We start from the raw sequence: 18310 nt of genomic DNA, 5'->3' as shown, positions 1-18310 counted from the left end.
ATATTTCGTAAAGAGAGTGATCATTTTTTCGATTTATACTTTGTTTTGCGACGCATACAAGTTCTTTCTTCGGTGAGAATTGCTTCTTTCCCACACAACTGGACAAAGAAGTCTTTCATTGCTTTTTCATATATATATTTAAAACATTGCTTTTTGGTGAGAACATTTCAGTGAACTACGAACCTTTTCAGTGTTTCTCCCTGACTTATTATTATGCACAGTATATATTCTGCAGTTATTTGGAACTGGATTAAGTGCTTTCTTTAATCATTTATGGAAATACTACTGACCAGATTTTCTAGCACCAGAGTGGCACCAACTACATTGCTTTTGCAGTTTCTTATCTGTACTTTCTCACGCCCGAGTTATTACAATGTCTCGTGCATCGTGCCCAGTGGACTAAAATTAACATAAATTATTTTCTGTATTCTGTTTGCATGTGCATACAGGTGTTTTAACTGAGTGGTTTTTAGAATAAACTGCCAACACTCTTCAGTCGACCACTGCAGCTCGTACCTTGAGCTTTGGTGCTCAGGGAGTTTGACTCCGGTATTGTGTGCCGCCACCACGCACGTTGCGTCGGGAATTAAGTATGATTTTGTGTTAAGGGGCATGAGCTATTAGCCGGCGAAAGACGTTTTCTTACGGCTAGCCCCAACTAGGGAAGTCCCAGGTTCATAAACCTTGTGCGCCAAAAATTTATAAATGCGCCCTCCAACATCAGCATTCCACTTAGGAAATTATTTCGCTGAAGACTCATGTCGACTCTTCAGGAATGTTTGGAGTAGCAACCAGGATACTACGTGGGATTACCCCGGCGATCCTTTTCCCAGTGCTAATCCCCCAAGTGCGTCAATGGTGTGAGAGAAGCATTTATAGTGAAATTTCAAACATAATCTCATATATATAAAGGGCTACAGTGCATTAAAAAGGCAAAGTGTGATTTTAGTAATGAAGATTATTATACATATTCTGTGTTAAGTGTTGTGTTCATTCTTCTTCGTCGTTATTTTTTTCTATATAATAGTATTCTAATAAATAAGTATAGTGTTATTTAATCCAGTGTGTTTTCGTTGTGTGTGTGTGAATGATGTTTGTGTGCGTTATGGTCTGGATGACCGTCTGATCGTCCGTGAGGTTTTCGGGACGAGACATCCGAACCTCTCGGCGCCTAATACTCATCTCATCATTGAGACCGACGAGCGATTTAGAAACAATTTGTAATCCCTTCTTGGAGAGGTCCCTCATCGTCCTATCCAGGTAAGTTCTGGTCTCAGGAGAATACTTATTGCCAGGACCACGGAGGACAGAACCACGAACACCGAACTCAAGTTGGTTACAAATAAATGGCAGCCCAAACAGCGACCCGACACCCGGATAGTTATATAACCATCATATCGTGGAATCATGTTTAATTGAAAAAGCAAAAACAGCAACGGAACGAAAAATTAAAGAATCATATTATATTCACAAAGAAAGCCCCTCACTTAACCTGGATAGAGGAGAAATAAATATTATTTGGAGTAACCTTTTCACCACTTACTTTCACCATCTGGAAAGCAAGATCAGAAAACAGTGAACAGCAGTGTACAATATCAGTGAGTTTCCATTCCCGTGAGTTTTAATGTTTGACAGATTTGTTTTTTACATATCCTAACCTTTTAACAATTCTTCATGTTTTTTTTAATCCTTTTTGAAGTCTACCACAGGCTGATGAAAGAAGTAGCATCTTCCGAAAGCGCTACCTGTTGCATGTAGAAGAAAATTCTGCTTTTTTTTTACCGGTAAGTAATAGCCTTTCCGGTTTTTCTCATTGTTTCTTATATAATTTTATAAAGTGCGTCATTCTTGGAACTACAAAACTTCGCTGGACACTGGTGCTCTACCCAATCCCATACTTATTTCCCCTGTTTTACAGTGAAAGTCTAACTTCGACGTAAGTAGTTTTTTAGTGAATGTGATAAAAGGAATAACAATAAGGGCTATATTCTCAGTGCTTTCATTTGCAATATATATCTTATGATACTAAATGTTTCATATTTCTGAAGTGTGTGCACAGTGTTATTTGCTCAAGCATTCATGCTGTATCAAGTGGAAATTTGTGTTATCAGTATCCTTTCTTTTGCTACATATATAAATACGCATACATTTAGTAAATAGGAATTCTTTAAGGTAATTCTTTTCTTTTTATTTGTGTATGTGCGAATACTTAGGGAATCATCAGCTTGCCAGTCGTATATACGCATACGTGTGTACAAAAGCAAAATACAGTTAAACCGGAATTTTTGAACCACTGAGACTACCAATGTCGTATCGCTTATTTTTTTTTTTATTGTTGCTAATTTGCGCTTGAATAGGACATGAGCTCTAAATCAGGTTGTTATCAACTGCTTCTTTAGGGACTATTCTAGGAGCCAGTACCCAAGGGGGACGGTAGGTAGCACGCTTAACAGTTTAGTCATTACTTAACCAGTAGCTCGCGAACTGTAGATTAAGAATCGCTGCCATATATATCAATTTGTCAATATTTTTGTATTCAAGTATTGAAGCTGAACTATAACCAGTGCAAAGGAATAAGTGTCTGCCAAGAGAACTTGTAAATCAAATTGAAATTCAACTTTAAAACTACACACAAATTTGTCTTCCACTCATTACAAATGCTTTCACGAACACGTATGTAACCAATTAATCATGCTTTTTGAGCATTATTTAAAGAGCGTTGAACGATACGTATGGGAAGGAGATAAAATTCAATAAGAACTATGTTTAGGGGAATCCATGATATAGAATATAATGCAATGATTCAATAATAAGCTAATAGCTAGAATACATCAATTTACTATATCTAAATAACAATGTCACTGGCAATTGTCTTATGGTAATGGCAGAAATTAAACTGGAAACATTGATTTTTAATAGACATGGGGGCACGGTGGTTCAGTGGTGGAGCGCTTACCTCTGGTGCGTGAGGTCCTTGGCTCGATCCCCGGCCAAGTAACTTTGTAGGGTGGACATCATCGTATCTGTGGGTTTAATCGGGTACTTCCGTTTCCTCCCATTTTTCATTCTGCCAATTCTTCCATCATCATTCGCTTGTTTTAATCATCGTCTCTCTCAGCCAAACGGGCATAATCTTGAGACTTTAAACTCGGACATTTCATTTCAATAGACATGCGTTTTTTGTAATGGCATCTAAACTGTAGAATCGCCAAGCGTACGAAGATAAGTTATAACTAACATTGTTGTCGTTACCATTGCGACCAGTTCTAAACCTCCCACTTCCCAGCACCAGGCAACGTCTGAAATGAAGCACTAATTGTACGTTTAGAGAGGTCGAGTCGTCGTTTGGAACTAAAGCAGTGGTACCAGTAGTTAAGATTGTAACATGGGAATGGTTGATTTTATATAACGACTATTCGTACCGTATGTTTTGAAATCCATAACATTTCTCAATTTAAAAACCTATATAAACAATATTCTTTCCATAAATTGTGTGACTCGCCTAGTCAGTCGCACCAATGTAAGACCGCCACTGAAAAAAAAAAAGAAAGAAAAAAAGGCATTGAGGAAAGGGGCAACCGAAACACAGTTAGGAGTGTTTATTTAATGTTTCTTTGCAAGACAAGCTAATATGAGCATTTTAGTAGATTTACAATTATGATTCCTTTCTTGATCAGTATGTATGTGATGAAGATTCCCTTCTCAACATAAATTAACGTTCATGCCACTAATAAAAAGTTCTCATGCTTGGATAAATTTCTAATTGCACTTTTCTTTAAATATTAATTTGAGATTACTAAATCCAATGAAGTTATTTTTAAACATATCCGACCATGAGGTCACGAGAAAAATGATCTCAAAAGTGAGATCATTAAAGCACCACTTATGCCAATGGTAAAATTGCTCACACTTGGATACGTTTCTAGCTGCATTTTTATACTAATTTGAGAGTCCTGAATCCAATGGTACTATTTTCAAACATATCTGTCCATGAAATCATGAGAAAAAAACTTTGAAGTTAGGATAATTATTTTATTTATTTATTTTCTGTCCCAAATTTAAGATCACTTTTTAAGGTGCCCCATAGACGCGTATGTTTAAAAATACTATATTTACGCGATTTTAAGACGCACTTTTCTTTTGTCGATTTTTTACTTCCAAAATCAAGGTGTGTCTTAGATTTGAGTTATGCAAATTTAGGCCAGATTAAATGGATTTTTGCCAAAAATTGCTAATCCCGTTAGAAGGAAGATAGTGATGCCGAAGAGGAAACAGATGATAAGCAGTAACGTGTCAGTGTTCTTTTTGCGAATGTGAGTGCAAAACAGAAGAAAAGAAACAAGTTTAAATAATTGGTGAATAATTATATGTTTGTTTGTTTGTGTGTGTGTGTGTTTGTATACATACTAGTATAATATGATACCGATAATGGATTGCTATAAATCTGACGCAAGCAAGTGTTGTACCGTAATTACATTAGGAAAAAGAGTACCAGCAGATGCACACGAATATACCATAAATTCCAGCAATAAGTTCGATGTTTCTTTATTTTCCCATGTTTATTAATCTTCTCCTTTTTTTTCTTTAAAATCAATGCAGTGTAGTTTTTCATTTTCGCCAAGGATGCGTTTTACATTTGAGGATTTTCTTTAAGTTTTTCCTTGAAAAATTCGGGGTGTATCTTGCATTTGAGGATGTCTTAGATTCGCGTAAATATGGTAGTTTCATTGGATTCAGCGTTCTCAGATTTGTATAAAAAGAGCAAATAGAAATTTATCCAAGCGTGAGAACTTCTTACTAGTGACATGATCATTAGTTTTTTTTTTTTTTTCACGTATTCTTGAACTGCAGCTTCTTTTCTAATTTCTTATATATTGTAATAAGAACTTGTCGTTAGAAGATAACTTTATCTGCTAAACATGGCTGCCAATTATTGCATAGTTATTATTTTATTTCGTAGATTATTTCTGGTTTGCCGCCTGATAAAAAGATCGAAATAACAGAAGTGTTACAAGAAAAACTGAGAGAAGTTTTGGAACGTTATGATGACAATACTCTGAAGAATGGTTAGTATGATATTAAGTATATACTGTGACTATATTATTAAAGGCGTATCAGCCTTAAAGTGGTACCATTTTACTTTCTTTAGAATTACTTTAAAACAAAACAAAAAATAAAGTTTATATTACATGGTGTCCTAGAATTTTAAAAAGGATTTTCAATAATATAATATATAGCAGTAAGAAATGTGTTTACAGATGAGGAGGTATATATTACGTAGGACATACTATCAACTATAACATTTTAGAAAATTTTATCAAGTCAGTTTTGTACTGTTTTCTGATTTACTTTCTTTGTAATTTGCTTTGTTATATAGTAGTTTAAAAATAAAATAAAAATGGAGTGAATTTTATTTCGGCAGACTCATCTAACATTTGAAAGAAGGAGTTTAAGCTTAGCCATATAAAGTATTAACGTGATAATATAAATTACGCAAAGAATACCTGTATCAAATATATAAACTCACCGTTATTTGTGTTCCGCTTTTCTATATGTGATTAGTAATTTCAGCGACTTACATTATGTCACTTTCTTCAGAGCATTTAGGCAGAGTGGGTTTGGAATTGAAGGTGTACGGAAGATGTAAATATAAATATAGGAGAATACTCGTACTGATTGTTATATATATATATATATATATATATATATATATATATATATATATATATCTAATAGTCTTTCTTAAAAACTGCTTAGTGTTATTTAGTTAGACCTCTCGTTCGTTGTACGTTACAACTTTTCGCTGAGTTACGAGGACTAGGTGGGTTCAATTGACTATGGTTGTAAAAATTGTACGGAGGCATTGATCGTATAAGAAAAGGGAAGTTGCGTGCGATGTGTCTTCATAAAGCTATCTAGAGACTGTTAATGAACTTAGTCCCATAAATTGGGGAGGTGATTCAGAATACCAAAATATAGAATGATTTCTATCTGCAAGATTAGTTGCATGTCTTCAACAGCCACTCCTCTGTGATTTTGCAGCCATACATAACTCTTATAATTCTCCCGCCATGTCTAATGTGATTGCAATATCGACTTGCCGACAATAAATTCCTGTTTCCTAGTGATGTGCCCTTCCGTTCATGCTTATTTCAACCACCTTATTCCGAACAATTTTCTCAAAAAATGATTTAGACTATTTTGTTCATATTGCATAATTAAATATTTCATTAATAATCTGACAATATATCATAACTCATTTGTCTTGAAAAACTCTTTGAGGGTTAGTGTATTCTTGGGGATGTTTTTTCAGACTTCTTTTTCAAAAACGATTCATGCTATTTTGTTACTATTTTATAAACAAATATTTCACAAATAACTCTAACATATGATAAGTCATTTCTTACGAAAAAATCTACAAGGGATAATTTAGTGTTAAGGGTGATTTTCTTTGCGGCCCGAAAACGCCGTATAATTTGGTTCGTATTTTACAAGAAAATGTTCCATTAATAACTACAGCATAACATGGTTTATAAGGGGCGATCAACTGAAATCCGTTCAGTGGTCATAATTCATGAAAGAAATGTTATTTCGAACGGAAACTTGTACACTATCTAGAAGCGTCTATGGTTAGTGTGCAGTAAAAATATTGTTCAGAAGTCGCCATGAGCGTTGAAACATTGTCCCACTGTGTCACTAACTTACAAATGTTGGACGGCTGACTATCAAACCAATCACGCACAGCGTCCTGAATCTCAGCGTCAGACTGAAATCTCTGACCTTTCAATGTCTTCTTTAGAGGCCCAAAGATGTGAAAGTCACAAGGTAAAAGGTCAGGGCTGTAGGACGGGTTTTGCAACATTTCCCACTTGAATCGTTGAAACAAATCCTGCACTTGGTTTGCAACGTGTTGACGCGCGTTGTCATGCAACACAATGACTCCAGCGATCAATAAACCTGGCCTTTTGGTTTTGATGGCTCTCCGTAACTCCGCCGGAACACTTCAGCTGGTTGACCTTCGGCACTCAGAAACGGGATGACGTTACGTTGGTCCTGTTTGGACGGATTGGGATCTCGAACGCCATCTTTCACTCGTTATACCTGCAAAACGGAAACACGTATCAACAACATTCCTACACCCATCACATAGGGACATTATCCATTACACACTATTAAACAAACAATATCCTTCTACACACTATATCAATAATATATGGAACGAACGGGTTTCAGTTGATTGCCCCGTATAATTTAAGGAATTGTAGCGAGAAAGTTTAGCGCGGTGATTTGTAATAGTATATTAATATACTATTCTAATAGTATATTAATTCTTAATAGTATATATTACAAAATTCTTGACATAAATTTGAGTGACTTACCCAGTATATATTATAAAGCCATTACAAAATAAACGGATATTTGAAAGAAACATTAATATAATGAACAAATTGAGGTGAAATTATATGGACGTATGGGAGGATAATTCAAATTAACAAAAAATTAGCTATTTACCAATTAATCCTCCCTTGGGAAGCCTAAATATTTTTCATACGTTTCGGAACGCCACGTTGGTTCCTTCTTCAGTGACAAGGCAACAAGGATAAAAGCGGATAGGAGATAAAAGGTGTAAAACAATTAATACGTACCACTAAATAAATGTAACGAAAAGAATGGATCCTGAAATGTCACGAGCAGAGCAAAGCGCAAAAAGAGTAAACTGAATCGAAGAAAGCGCGGTGTCTATGTTGCATCACTATAGTCAGATTCAAAATATGCATCAAAGGTAGGTAACCAAGTTCTATCAATGTTGCCAGTATCGAGGTTTAAAGCGGGTTTATATTTATGGATAAAGAATGATTCTTTAATCTCCCGTTGTTTGTTTGTTTTTGCTGAACCTATTACATTAACCTGTTTTATATTATGTGTATGTTGTTTTAAATAAAGGCGAATCCCGACATGGTCTCTTCTTGTGCCTTTTTTTATTGTCTAATATGTTCCTTAATTCGAGTGTTAATATTGCGTTTCGTTTAGTCTATATATGAGGAGTCACATTCGCATTGAACGCGGTAAATGCTTGACTTATTTAGTGGATCAACAAAATAACTTTTAAATCCGATGAGATGTTTTTGTAGACTTTACGGGGGGATACTAGAAGCAGATATGTTATGCTTTGCAAGAATATGTTGAATTTTTGTCGATAATTATTGGAAACTAAGGAATTCCTATCCAAGTTTTTGCTTCTTTGGGAATAACTGTTTTAGGGGTATGCACCGATCTACGTGTTGGATTAAACCACTTTTGTAAAGTACGCAACTTGTAACCGTTTTTTTATTCCCCTATTTTATATAAAAAAAACTGTATTTCGTCATTAAGATCATGTAGATTTTCACAAATTAATAATGCCGTGCAAAAGAAATTATTCCAAATATTGGCGTTATACAATGGCGGATGAGCTGACTTGTTGTTGTATGTAAGTAGTGCCTTATTAGGTTTGCGATATACAGGGTGTTCAATATACAATGCAACCCGGAGTTTAGGATAATAGAACTTTTGAATCTAAAGCGATTCACAAATAATGGTTATACCAAAATGAAGCTTTCTTCATGCATATATTTTTAAACTAGGAAGCAACGATTGAAGTACATAAGAATCACACAGTGTTGGCAGATGTAACCGAAGGTGTAAATCTTTGAAGCTTTGTTCATGCATATATTTTCAAACGAGGAAGCAATGATTGAAGTACCTATGAATCACGTAGTGTTGGCAGATGTAACCGAAGGTGTAAATCAATTTTTTTGCAAAACACGTAAATTGACTCATAGCTCATACGTATGGATGTTCTGTCGTTAATTTTCAGTTTGTTTAGTTGGAGTAGCTTGGAAACTATGGAGCAGAAAAAAGAATTTTTCATTGCCACGGATAACTAATCGGATGAGGCCTCGGTAAGGGGGAACTAGGGAAATGGTAGTTTTCATAAATTGACATTCTAAATTGGCAACAATGGTGATGTTTCAGTGCATCAAAAGGTGTGTTAAGGATCTGTCTACATTATGCAATTCCTGAAAACAACGAAAAAGAAACTTTGAAATTATCATGATAAAACTTTTACTTACATGCACTCGGCAACACTGCTGTTTATTTCTATGGGGCTACTTATACAAGAACAGCAGGAACAAGCAGGAGGTATACAAGAACAATCCTCGAACGATATGAGACCTGGAAACGAACATTCGCACTGCCATTGGGAACATTAACATTTCTATTATTCGTGAAGTTGCTGCCAATATGGTGAAATATGTAAACATGTGTTTGAATCAAAACAGGGGCCACTTCCAGCATCTCTGTAGAGCTGATAACTCACTTCGTGATAATAGCAGTATTGCCTGGTGTAAGTAAAAGTTTTTTCAATAATTTCAAAATTTCTTTTTCGTTCTTTTCAGGAATTGCATAATATAGACAGATCCTTAACATACCTTTTGATGCATTGAAACATCAGCAGTGTTGCCAATTCAGAGTGGTAATTTATGAAAACTACAATTTCCCTAGTTCCCCCTTACATAACCCTCCTCCAATTAGTTATCGGTGGAAATGAAAAATTCTTTTCTCTACTCCATAGTTTCCAAGCTACTCCAACTAAACAAACTGAAAATTTACGACAGGACATCCATACGTATGAGCTATGAGTCAATTTACGTGTTTTGCAAAAAAATTGATTTACACCTTCGGTTACATCTGCCAACACTACGTGATTCATAGGTACTTCAATCATTGCTTCCTCGTTTGAAAATATATGCATGAACAAAGCTTCATTTTGGTATAATCATTATTTGTGAATCGCTTCAGGTTGAAAAGTTCTACTACCCCAAACTCCGTATAAATTTGTTGTGTGATCGGGTAATCAATAAGTCTAAAAATGGAAGACAGTTGTATTAAAGACAGGTATTTTCAATCTGGCAATAGTGACGTAACAACGCTTCTTTCGATTCAGTTCGTTCTTTTTGCGCTTTGCTCTGCTTGTGACATTTCGGAATCCATTCTTTACGTTACATTTATTTAGTGGTATGTATTCCATGTTTTACACCTTTTATCTCCTATCCGTTTCTATCCTCGTTACCTTGCCACTGAAGAAGGAACAAACACGGAGTTCCGAAACGTATGAAAAATATTTCGCTTCGCAAGGGAGAATTCATTGGTAAGTAGGCAATTTTTTGTTAATTTGAATTATGAGGTGTTTTATTTGCTTAACTAGGATTTCTTTTTACAGTTTGTGGTATCATTGAATATATGCCAAGTTGTAGATTCGTCTTAGTTCCGTTGATGCCATGCATATTAAAACTATGCAAAGAAGTTGTTGTAGAGAACCTTCAGCAGTTGAAGAACAGTATGGAAAAGTATATTAATTCTTCTATCTATAGAGTAAGCGGTACTTTCTATTATTTTCTGTGTAGCATTGTTTGTTTTCTTAAAAAAATCAAAGATTAAAAAAATTATATGTCTCATTTAGTAGGCCAGGTTTTAAGAATGATGAATGAAAATATTGCAGAGTTATTAATATTTTTAAGTGTGCACAGCAGACTCCGTCTTTTTCAAAGTGTCCACAGGAGATGCATCTAGCTTTTTTCTTTCTTTTTTTCTTTTCTTTTAAGTTGAGGAATTTAAGCCTCTTCGCTAAACTCATCCTATTTTTTGAAATCTTGTAAATAATGCAAAGACAAAAAATATTAAAGAAAATGAGCTAAGCACTATGTACAAAATGATATTAAATAAACTAGTAATCGTTTCTCAAGCTTTTATATATATATATATATATATATATATATATATATATATATATATATATACAAAAAATTTCGGCCCCCAGTTTATGACGACATAATTGTTGGGCACTCAAATTTATACATTACACAGAAGGTCTTTAAAACAATTATTAGTTCATATTATATTGTAGATACTATCTGACTTACATTCCAAATTTTGTATATTCTTAATGTGTTTTCGTTATTGACTAAAATTAAAAAAAAAAAAAAAAAAAAAAAAGTGAACTTAATGGAGAGAGAGACTTAAGCTTTGGACGACTAACATACTTAGTCATAGCAGTATAAAAATGGCTTTTAGTTTATATAGTACGATCACATTTTATCTTAACACCAAATATGTATTCTAACAAAAGAAAGAAAAGATTTGGATTTAGATTTTTTTTTTATTGTGAAATCTTTTCGGAGATTTACGGAAGGATAAGATTGTGTCCTGCAGTTGATTTGCCACCATCTGGAGTGTAGTTGTTGCTATTGGTATAACACTGACAGTCATCCGGACACAATCATTCTAATGTAAAGCTATTTTCACCCACATTTCTGATTTGTTTGTGAGTAACAGGGATAGTAGCAAATATAATTTTGAAAAATAGACTTTTCGTACTTACAAAATAATACACAATGTACTAAAAACTGTTTATTAGAATTTACTTACATTGGAGAAATTTTGATGCTTTTTAGTAATGATGAATTGGGCTATAATAAAAGTAACAATCATCGTATGTATCAGGGTGCAGAATACTGGAAGTATGAGGGGGGGGGGGAGATTCTTTCTACCTAATATTTTTGGAATGTGTGTGTGAGAGAGAGAAAGAGAGAGAGAATAAAGTGACACCATTGGCAAAAGTGTGCAAATTAATTGTAAGAATCCACATCTATCATATTGCATGATATTTCATTAGCAATTAACGGATGAACGAATATCGTAGTTTAATAATTTTGGATGTTCAAATATATGAACTCTCGATGTCAAAACATTCCAGTACGAATGAAAAAAATCTTGTCTCTCCCACTTCGACTGTTATTTTGCACCGTGGTATGTAAATTGTAGCATTCTGTACAAAGGAAGTAGCCTACCTTATATGTCGCATTGCTAGAATCGATGACCAACAGATGGTCCACATGACCTGCTAACCGGAAAAGCATGTTCAGGAATGCCAATTCAGTGAAAGTATTTTATGTTATATAAGGAATCTGAGTATGTTTGTAGTTTAACTCCCTTTTAGGTAATGACACCATTTGAGACTTGGCCCTCATTAATTGTTAAACCAGAAGAGATAGTATTTTTGTCTTTCTTGCTACATATTTTCATTCTTTTGTTACTTTTCCTCCCCAAAATATCTTATAGTAGAAACTGTAGTTAGAAGTGTGGGTATAAGTAATATTGAGGATGGAGAAAGGACAAGAAATTCTCTTACTTGAAGAAAGTACTGGCGTCAGTGATTGGAGCATTCGGACCAAAAAAAATTGTGATATTATTGGCCTAATACTCTGGGTATTATTATCAGAAGTAAAGTTCATACCAATATTCCAATATAAATACGCTCACTGACATGACCGTATGTTTGATGCTATTCAAGTGTTATAACTGTAAACATTATTAACAGTTCCTTATAATCTCACTTTCAAGCTAATTTCATTACAAACAAAACTTTCGTACCCAATACTATCTATCTTTATCTCTCTCTGTCTTCCATTAAGAGTTAGAAAGAAATTATTGAAAGTAGCTAACCTGACAATGTCCAAGCAAAGATCTTTGAGGAAAGAGTTTACCTGGTGTAACGTTACCGCGTTCATAGGCGAAGTGTGTCCACTGCAGCTTGTTAGTCTATAAGAATTTAAAAATAAGTAGTACAAATAGAGAGAAAAATACTTAAGAAAGATGATTACACAACAATGAATGGGTGCAATATGAATGTTTACAAGTGCTTTTCACTCATCATCTTTTCCTTCTAAACATTGATGTAATTCTAGATAGAATAATCTCTTCTAGTTAGAGAAGTAATGCAAAATTCTTCTTTTTTTCAGTTAATTACTGCTATGTGCCAAAAATTCCCGGAGGAGTTGAGATTGCAACATGGTGACGAAATACTTGAGCTCTCATTTCTTTCTCTCAGTGTGTCTGCTACTTGTCCGCACATTGAGGTAGCAAGTTTGGCTGCAACGGCTTGTTGTACCTGTTTGAATGTAAAACAAAATCCTGTTGGCGTGAAATATATATATAAACAATGTTTGACCGATGAATCTAATAGCCTGTTGATGCTCATTGAAGAAAAATACTTCGAAATACACGTACTTAATAAGGAATCTTTTCGGCTGTGTTTATGTAGCGCAATATTGCACTGTTGCCCCTCTTTGCTATTGACTGACGTAGAAAAATTAAAAAATTCCGTTTTGGTTGATATTTTTTCGGTCCTTCAACAATACTGCAAATTATATTCCAGATATACTTACTTCGCGTTCAAAACCCTCATGATTTGGTTGCTTAAAGTCAAAGAATTCATAAACAAAGGTTTGTTTAATAAAGATTTGGTACCTGATTTACACAATGCTTTGGAAGTCGCTGTAGAACTAGTAAATACAAATTGGGAAAGCCCGATTTCGGGAGTGCGAAATCACGTTTCGAAGATCTTCTCGTTGGTATTAGATATCTTAGAAAGTAAGTTGGGTCCTAGTGATAGTGGTCTTTTGAAAATGTACTCAGTGCCTCTTCTTTTACAATATGTTACGAACGAACTGCCGTGGAGAGTGAAAATGAAATATCTGATGCTATTAGTACTTGTACCACGATACGGAATCAACAAGGTAAGATAATTTATTTACTTGATTTGGTTATACTCATAGTATCTTGTTTGTCATTCACTTGGTTTTGGATTTAGATACCGTATGATAGATATAAATTAATTCAAACTTCATAATATTTCATTTGCAGTACAAGGAGCTACAAGGAATCTCTGGTTCGAGTCTAGGCCATGTTAGTTTGTGGTGGATAGCATAGTGCCTGTGGATTTTCGTGAGGATTTCCCGTTTCTTTCCACTTTCACATTCCATCAGTTACTCCCTCATTATTCATGTGTACTTATCATCTATTTCCTTTAGGGAGTAAGTGCTTAATCGTCTGATGTTAAACTGAAGATTTAATTTCATAAAATTTTCGTAAACGAACTTCAAGAATAATTTTATTTTAATAATTTCAGTAAGTTTTAAATTTGAACATGGCTAATACAAAATATGCTATAGCGTTATTGAGTTAGTATTATATATATATATATATATATATATATATATATATATATATATATATATATATATATATATATATATATATATATATATATTTAAATAAGTTTAAAAGCTCCACTTTTATGCTCTGAGGTTAGGGAAGATGGTGATAATGATAATGAAAGAAATGGTAGGATAAAGAAAGTGTGAGGGGAAGAGAGAATCTGATAAAATCCACGCACACTGTATTTAGCTACCAGAAAGGCCACTTGGCGAGAGTTGGAATCGAACCGAGGATTTCACATACAGAGTAAGAAAGAAAATAACAGTTCTACAGCACAGCAATGTTATGGGTAATGTAATTCTTCAAGCAACGTAAAACTCCTTAAAGAAGTGGTACTTTAGAAAGCGATAAGCCAGCCGCTGAACTGCATTATGAGTATCAGTCCAAATATACTTGCTTCAGATTTTGGTCGTTTTATTTATGTTTTTCATAGTGTAATCATTCTAACGAATGTTGGGGAAGTAGATATAGTTATTCTCCGGTTTCTCATTAAGTTGTCAGAATTGTATGTAGTATAAGAAGAAGGTGAAAGTCTAAAGCTGTAGTTAAGTTACCAGTAGCTTTTTATTGTACATTTATGTTACAATTCATGTTTTTGGAACATGAATGTACAATAAAAAGCTACTGGTAACTTAACTACAGCTCTAGACTTTCACCTTGCTCTTATACTGATATATATAGTTTCTCAGTAATTTTATTCACTAAAATTTGTTACAGGCACTTAAAGATTTCCCAGACATTCCGAATGGTTTGCTTTTAAGTCTTTCATACAACCATCTTCTCACAGTTGGAACAGATGTATATAAAGAATGCCTTAACGATCTAAAATATGAAGAATGGTGCCAATATTTCTTTCTACCACTTAAGAATCTTCTTCTTTCTAATGACAAGTAAGTTTATGTGCCCTTAGTATTTTTATTAATAAATTATAGTAATTAAAATTCTACATATAAATAAAACTAACTTTAGCGCAAAGCGTGCTTTATTAAAATGTTGAAAATTGAAGTAGAAAATGTAGTTTTGTGTAACAAAATAAATCTTGTAGTTCAAAATTTGTTCCGTGCCAGTAAGAACTTTTATTTATTCCGGCTTGGTATCATATCAATGTCACTCAAGCAAATAATAATAATAATTGTAGAGGACATGAAATTTGACAGTGTGCAGTGAGGAGCAAAAGAGTACCGTACTAAAGAACTGTTTGTATTGTATAATAAATTTTCAGGACTTTTCCCCTGTTTTCCTGTTGAAATTGGTGTTGAAACTTTCAATTAATTTTCAGAATTTACAATAATAATAATAATAATAATAATAATAAACCATTTCTCCTCCTCCTTTGAGTGATGAGTCAGGATGACACATTGGATCTCTGGATCTCCCAAGATGAACAGTGAGAGAGATATGAGATAGAAAGGAACAATGTGCGTCGAAAGATTGTAGCAAGTTGTTCACTTTGAAATATAATAGTGCCAGTATTCTTTGAGGTCGCGGAAAATACAAACTGACAACGCGATCAGTGTGTCCTCTTAACAAAAGAGTAGCTTTCTTTCAATAAACGCACCCATACCTGATCAGCAGACGTGGTTCTTGCCTGTCAGCTGCCCTCGGGCCTTGTGTTATGTTTCTGAAGTCTGGAGTTCATCTCTTCGTATTGACGACTTTTATTCACAGTCATTTAAGTAAATAGCGCATTTGTAATAAAGCATACAAAACATCCAGTATTCAGTTACAAACAACCATCAATTTTGGTAAAATTTACAGCACCTAAGGTCATGTTCTTTTGATACCTTACTGATCAAAACTATAGATAGCGGTGTGTGAATTACAGAATGCCCTCTTGATCAAGAAAAAGAAACTGGCCTTACTAGACACAAAATCTAGTTCTTGAACAACAAATTATACGAAAATAAATATATATATATATATATCCATTAACAACACGAAACAAAGGCGTCCAGCACAAATCGTTTTACTTGTCACTCTTTTCACAATGTGCAACCAAATGTTTACGTCTCGCATAAAATTGAGAATATTCTAAACAAAATAAATAATCCTGGAATATTTCACCCTTCAGTATATAATTGGTCTATTTAGTGAACAGAGTTCTAAGCTTTCGTAGTACTCAAATCATCATTAATATTTCATCACTGCCAAGTCATCTGCTGCAAATTGAGAAATTATCATGCACTGCACTGTTCCCACCTTAACGTGGAGTTCTGCTTCTCGGATATTAAACTCTAAGCTAAACATACGGTCCTCAATAATCTTTTTGTCTTGACGTAGCAATTGATGAGTGACATACAATATTCAGGACTATTCGCTCAAGCATTCCAGATGTCGATCTACGCGATCTAAACCTAGAAACAACACCGTTCAAAGTGAAACTATCTGGCTAATCTAGAGGAGGATTGAGTAGCGTGGTGGGGAAAACACTTGCAAGATAAGCCGATAACGGGACAGGACGTTTGGGCGCAAAGCCGTTTAGGCGCTAGACGTTTGGGCGCGAGGTACATAGTAAAAATGACAATTTACGACATATAAAGTAAGCTAGGCACTGAAAACTAAGCGCGAATCAAGGTATATATATTTCCTACACTTCTATCTTTATCTCACCTCATTTATCTCCATATTATCTATCTCTATCTTATTTATTCATCTAAATTAAATAGTTTAATGCGTTTGTGGCATTTGTTGCCTAACCTCGTCATGGATTGATTTTTCGCTTGTTCACGATTCTTGTACTTCTGATCTAATGTTGATCTAATTTTTGCATTATATAAGAAAGCTAGGAAATGAAGGAATCAGACGAACTGTTAATAATTTTATTAATGTTAATTAAAACATATTGATTTAATTTTTGCATTTTTTAAAAAGTTAATAATTACATACTTATGAATATTAAAATTCGTTTTCTTTCGTATTACATTTACCAAACTCTTCTCTTCCTTAAGTCCAATAAAGAACTACCAATAAAAGATTTCCGCGCACTCGAGTTGAGAGAAGTAGCCCCGCGTAGCGTAGTTGTTAACGCTCTTCGGTGCGGGCGGTCCCGGGTTCGATTCCCGGTGGGGGCACTCGGTGGAAAAAGTGTAACACGCTCTTTTGAGGCCACCCTGAATAAGGTTTTCCTCATTCATACCAGGCAAATGCCGGGGTGGTACCTAATTTATAGGTCCAGGCCGCTTTCTTCCTTCCCCAATTCTTCCTTCCTTTTCCCCAGATAGTGAGCCCAGATATCTAAAAGTCCTAAATCCTAATCGAGTTGAGGGAAAGATGTTAATACAGGGTGTCTAAGACATTGAGTTTAGGAACTGCAGTATACCGTATTTCTGGTATCACTTTTAATTTTATTAACATTCCAATATAAAAATCAAAACTTAACGCACTTTTTTTTCGTCCCATTGTAAGCATTTAATCTGCATTAAAGAAAGTGGCGAAAGGAAAAAAAGAACGATTTCAAAGTGAAAAATAATAGTTAAGTATACATATATCGGTCATTTAGCCACTAGAAATGTGTTTGACATTCACACTTATTGCATAACTACAGTAGAAGCCCTGCTTTAAGTCTTTTAATGGAATAGGCTCACTATGTATGTAATGCAGTCAATCATATCTAGTCTGGTCTACCTACCTTTGGCTTGAAAAGTTATGAAATAAAAAGCACACTTAACTTTGGTTGAAACTTAAATTTACAAAATTTAATTGTTAATTCAGTTTTTAGAATTTTGTAATTCCAGTATTTCTAGTATAGAAGACAAAATCCAGTATAATTCAGGGACTTCCACTACAGCAGACACCTTGTGATATCTTGATTCGAACTTAGTACTCAGCGCCTAACATAATGACTTTTTAATTTAACTCGCGCTCAAAGTCCAGTCCCAAACGGCGGGGCCCAAACGTCACGTGCCGGCCGATAACCAGGTTTGATCACCGGTCTAGTCGCATGTGTTCACTTTTTCCAATTTAATCGATTTCATTGTATAATAGCTAATCGTATTAAACTAATTCTGTAGTGTTCAGTGCTGTAGCTGATAATTTCGCTCACTTATTGGTATTGTCTTAGTAAGAATGGATTTGGGAATTTTTGATTTTTCAAATAGTAAATGAGTGTAGATGATCCTTACGTTTAAATTATTTATCTTCTAAAATAATTTCACTTTAAAATGACATTCCTATAGTAATTAAACTGCTACGTTTTTATTCTTAGTTAAAT

General features: G+C 34.3%; 1 protein-coding gene across 2 annotated transcripts in view; it reads left to right on the top strand.

Moving 5' to 3' along the window:
• LOC145695128 (tRNA (32-2'-O)-methyltransferase regulator THADA) overlaps positions 1–18310 on the top strand; it is a 68244-nt gene that overhangs the window by 13705 nt on the left and 36229 nt on the right. For both annotated transcript variants that reach the window (XM_081772052.1, XM_081772053.1), the window contains 4 exons: positions 4961–5066; positions 10265–10416; positions 12843–13619; positions 14818–14990. In XM_081772052.1, the coding sequence (XP_081628178.1) occupies positions 4961–5066; positions 10265–10416; positions 12843–13619; positions 14818–14990 (1208 nt within the window). The remainder of the gene's footprint in view (positions 1–4960; positions 5067–10264; positions 10417–12842; positions 13620–14817; positions 14991–18310) is intronic.

Source organism: Thermobia domestica, chromosome 9 (assembly GCF_964235325.1).
Source record: "Thermobia domestica chromosome 9, izTheDome1.hap1.1, whole genome shotgun sequence".
In the NCBI taxonomy this organism is placed as follows: domain Eukaryota; kingdom Metazoa; phylum Arthropoda; class Insecta; order Zygentoma; family Lepismatidae; genus Thermobia; species Thermobia domestica.
The sequence above is the reverse complement of the archived record's forward strand: the minus strand, read 5'-3'. Positions and strand labels throughout refer to the sequence as shown.